Source organism: Aplysia californica, unplaced genomic scaffold, assembly GCF_000002075.1.
Source record: "Aplysia californica isolate F4 #8 unplaced genomic scaffold, AplCal3.0 scaffold00905, whole genome shotgun sequence".
NCBI classification, from domain to species: domain Eukaryota; kingdom Metazoa; phylum Mollusca; class Gastropoda; order Aplysiida; family Aplysiidae; genus Aplysia; species Aplysia californica.
In genome coordinates this window covers 153,038-156,453 of record NW_004798175.1, presented here as the reverse complement: position 1 = coordinate 156,453, position 3,416 = coordinate 153,038, and the positions used below count along the sequence as shown (strand labels likewise).

At 40.6% G+C, this 3,416-nt stretch overlaps 1 protein-coding gene across 1 annotated transcript; it reads left to right on the top strand.

Annotated features, from left to right (window-relative positions):
• The first annotated feature begins 699 nt into the window (after window positions 1-699).
• LOC101852656 (lysosomal protective protein-like) lies at window positions 700-1,632 on the top strand. The gene has a single exon (XM_035972918.1). It carries the CDS (start codon window positions 700-702, stop codon window positions 1,630-1,632), a length of 933 nt encoding a protein of 310 aa, XP_035828811.1.
• Window positions 1,633-3,416: the final 1,784 nt, after the last annotated feature.

The following is a 3,416-nucleotide window of genomic DNA, read 5'->3' as shown; positions in this document are numbered from 1 at the left end:
ATTATTTTTCACAAAGCCTAACATTTACATCATCGATAAAAATGAATCTCCCCATACACCAGTGTAACGACACGTACCGTCGCATGGAGAAGATGTATTCTGGGGAGAGGTTTTCATCAAGCGTCTCTTTCTGTCTGCAGGGATGTTGTTTCCCCTGAAACCCGGGTTGGCCCTGAAAGGCAGGGCGGTTCTTTAACTTTTTAAAGTCGTAATAGCCACATCTGACCACCAGACCAAAAGCCGTTATTCTTCTGTGTGTCGTAGCTTGTCTTTTTAAATTTCACATATTATGGAAAACCGATTTACAACATCTGAAAGAACGTTTCCTTTTTAAATGCCCTAAAGGTTTGGCATAACAGAGCGACTTTAAGTGATGTTGAATGGAGCGTCCTCAATGAGTGTCAACTTTTTTCTTAAACCCTCAGGTTTGTGGAGTCTCAGAATGACCCGGCTAACGACCCACTTGTGCTGTGGCTTAATGGAGGTCCCGGCTGTAGCTCTCTGATTGGTCTGCTCACGGAGAACGGTCCGTTTACCGTACAGCCGGACGGCAAAACGCTACAGCCAAACCCTTTCAGCTGAAACACTTTGACCAATGTTCTCTACCTAGAGGCCCCAGCCGGGGTGGGCTACTCTTACTCCAAGGACAAAAACTATACCACAAACGACGACGACACTTCTTTGAATAACCTGGTGGCCATGATCGGTTTCTTCAAGAAGTTCCCGGAATACCACAAGAACGATTTTTATATCACTGGTGAGAGTTATGGAGGAATCTACGTGCCAACATTGGCGTATAGAGTGGCTTTGAACCAATCCATGAATCTAAAAGGATTTGCAGTTGGCAACGGGGTTACTGATAACAGGATGGACTTTAATTCATATGTTCATCTCACCTACTACCATGGTATGGTAGGGCCTGCACTTTGGGACGAGGCTCTGCAAGATTGCTGCCATGGTGTTCCTATCGACAAGTGTGATTTTTACGAACAAATTAGCAACCTAACCTGTTGCAAAGTCGTCAATGCAATTTACAATACACTATACAACTCAGGGATAAACCCGTATAACGTTTATGCTGAGTGCGCGGGTGGCGTGACACAAATGAACCAGCTAATCAGAAAGTCGAAACCGGCATGGTGGCCACTCTTCGGCCAGACGGACGGTTATAAAGTCGACAATGACATATTTTGCGAGAACGACACAGCACTAATTACCTACATGAACACGCTTGACGTGCGGGAAGCGCTTTATATCCCGTCAACTCTTCCAGATTGGGATGTTTGCAGTGACTTGAAATACACGACCATCTACAAAACAATGGCGACCTTCTACAAGAAGCTGACTGTCTCCGGTGAGTTTCGCGTCATGGTATACAACGGAGACGCTGATATGATGTGCAACTATCTCGGAGACGAGTGGTTTGTGGACTCGCTGGGTCTCGGCAGAGTCGGTTATCGGAAGCGTTGGTTGTACACTGCGGCGGACGGCACACAACAGGCCGGTGGCTTTAGACAGGACTACAAATCTAACGTCCGTTATCTCACTGTGCTGGGCGCAGGTCATATGGTAGCAACAGACCGACCAAGGAAGGCCCTGGAAATGTTTGCAAGCTATATAAAAAATAACTGAATTCGTTTTTTGATATCTTTGTCCGTCTTGGGCAGACGGTGCAAAAAGCCGAGGTCAATCGACTGTCAAATCAATAATATTCTTGCATTACGTCGGCAAGCTATTTAATTGTTTTAAACCCAAAAATATGAAATAAAAAAAATATTGCAGTTTTATGAATTAATTCTATGGTATTGTTTGCATGTGCTTGAGAAGCGTTTTCTTAAAATTCGGACTCTAAATGTTGAAAAAAAAAAACCCTAAGAAAATTCACATAGTGTAGGGGTACAATTCTTAAAGTAAGAAACAGTTTTAATCTCTCTCCTGAAAAAAAAAAGTTGCTTTCATGGCTTAGAACGATTGAATAGCTTTCTTATAAATTAGCTTTCCAAACACGAAAATCACCAGTGTGCTATTAATAATAATAATAATAATAATAATAATAATAATAATGATGATGATAATAATAATAATAATAATAATAATAATAATAATAATAATAATAATAATAATAATAATAATAATAATTTTTAATAATAATAATAATAATAAGAAGAAGAAGAAGAAGAAGAAAAAGAAGAAGAAGAAGAAGTATTTTAAATGTAACAAATTACAAGATCTGTTCTCTGTCGTTGATCCCAACAGAATTCTCGATTTTGTTGAGGCCATTGGTTTTTACGGTGCTTTGTAAAAACAGTTATTTTGATTTTAATCAGGTTATCATTTTTAAATTGCTATTTTACCTTACGTTTTTAGCATTTAAAATTAGAGAGTTGACCTGGGCCAAATCGTGCAGTGAACTGTTGTGAATGCTACCAACTTGTTGTTTCGCTCTCATATTACCTTATGCAGTTGCGAGCACCGCAAAACTCTTACTCTTGTTTTTGTACATGTTTTACGGTGCTTGCAACTGCATAAGGTAATGAGCGCGGAACACTTAAAGCATCTTCGGTTTCGTAGGAATTAGTTTAAAATTTTGCCCGTGTGGCGGCCGAAGCCTACTCTTATCAATTTTTGACCACCAAAGGAATTTTTGTCGTGTGCAACCTGCATCCGGGAAGATTTTTGGCCCTTATCCGAGAAGGCTAGGTGTTAGATCTTACCTACCCTAAGGTCAGGGGTGTGGCTGAGAGAAAGCAGTAAGAAGGAGCTAGTGAGTAATATGTTGCAGAGAATAAAAACATTGAGAATAGACAGGTAGATGGATAGATAGAAGATAGCTAGATAGATAGATAGATAGATAGATAGATAGATAGATAGATAGATAGATAGATAGATAGATAGATAGATAGATAGATAGATAGATAGATAAGGGGAGAGACAGCAAAGAGAAAGATATAAATGTATCCACAGGCAGAAGTTTGTGTGACCCTTGGGTTCTTCTCCGACTTTGGTTTACAATCTCTTTCTTAGCGTCTGGGCACAGTGGAGTCGCTTTCACCTCACCTTCCCCTCATCAGCATCAAACAGTCACCTGTTTGCCAACGCTGAATTTTAATTCGTGCAACTACAGTAGCACGCGACAGAAAGGAGGCTCTCCCCGCACCATCACGAACCGCGCACCAAAAATAGTCGGACTTGCTAACTTATATTTTTTAGTGCTACATTAAAATTGCAGTCACCTTGGCGCACTCGTCGCCAGAAAATAATACAATTTATTTTGTTGATCAGTGAACATAAAACGTGAGGTTTTAATTGCTGCTGTAAAAAAAAAAATAATCAGGTCTTTATGCTTTGTGACAAGACTGATTCCGACAACAGCATACCCACGCACGAGCTCGCGTGCGCGCGCACACACACACACA

Coding starts and splice junctions, on each gene's coding strand:
- LOC101852656 (XM_035972918.1), top strand. CDS start 700: ATGATCGGTTTCTTCAAGAAGTTCCCGGAATACCACAAGAACGATTTT.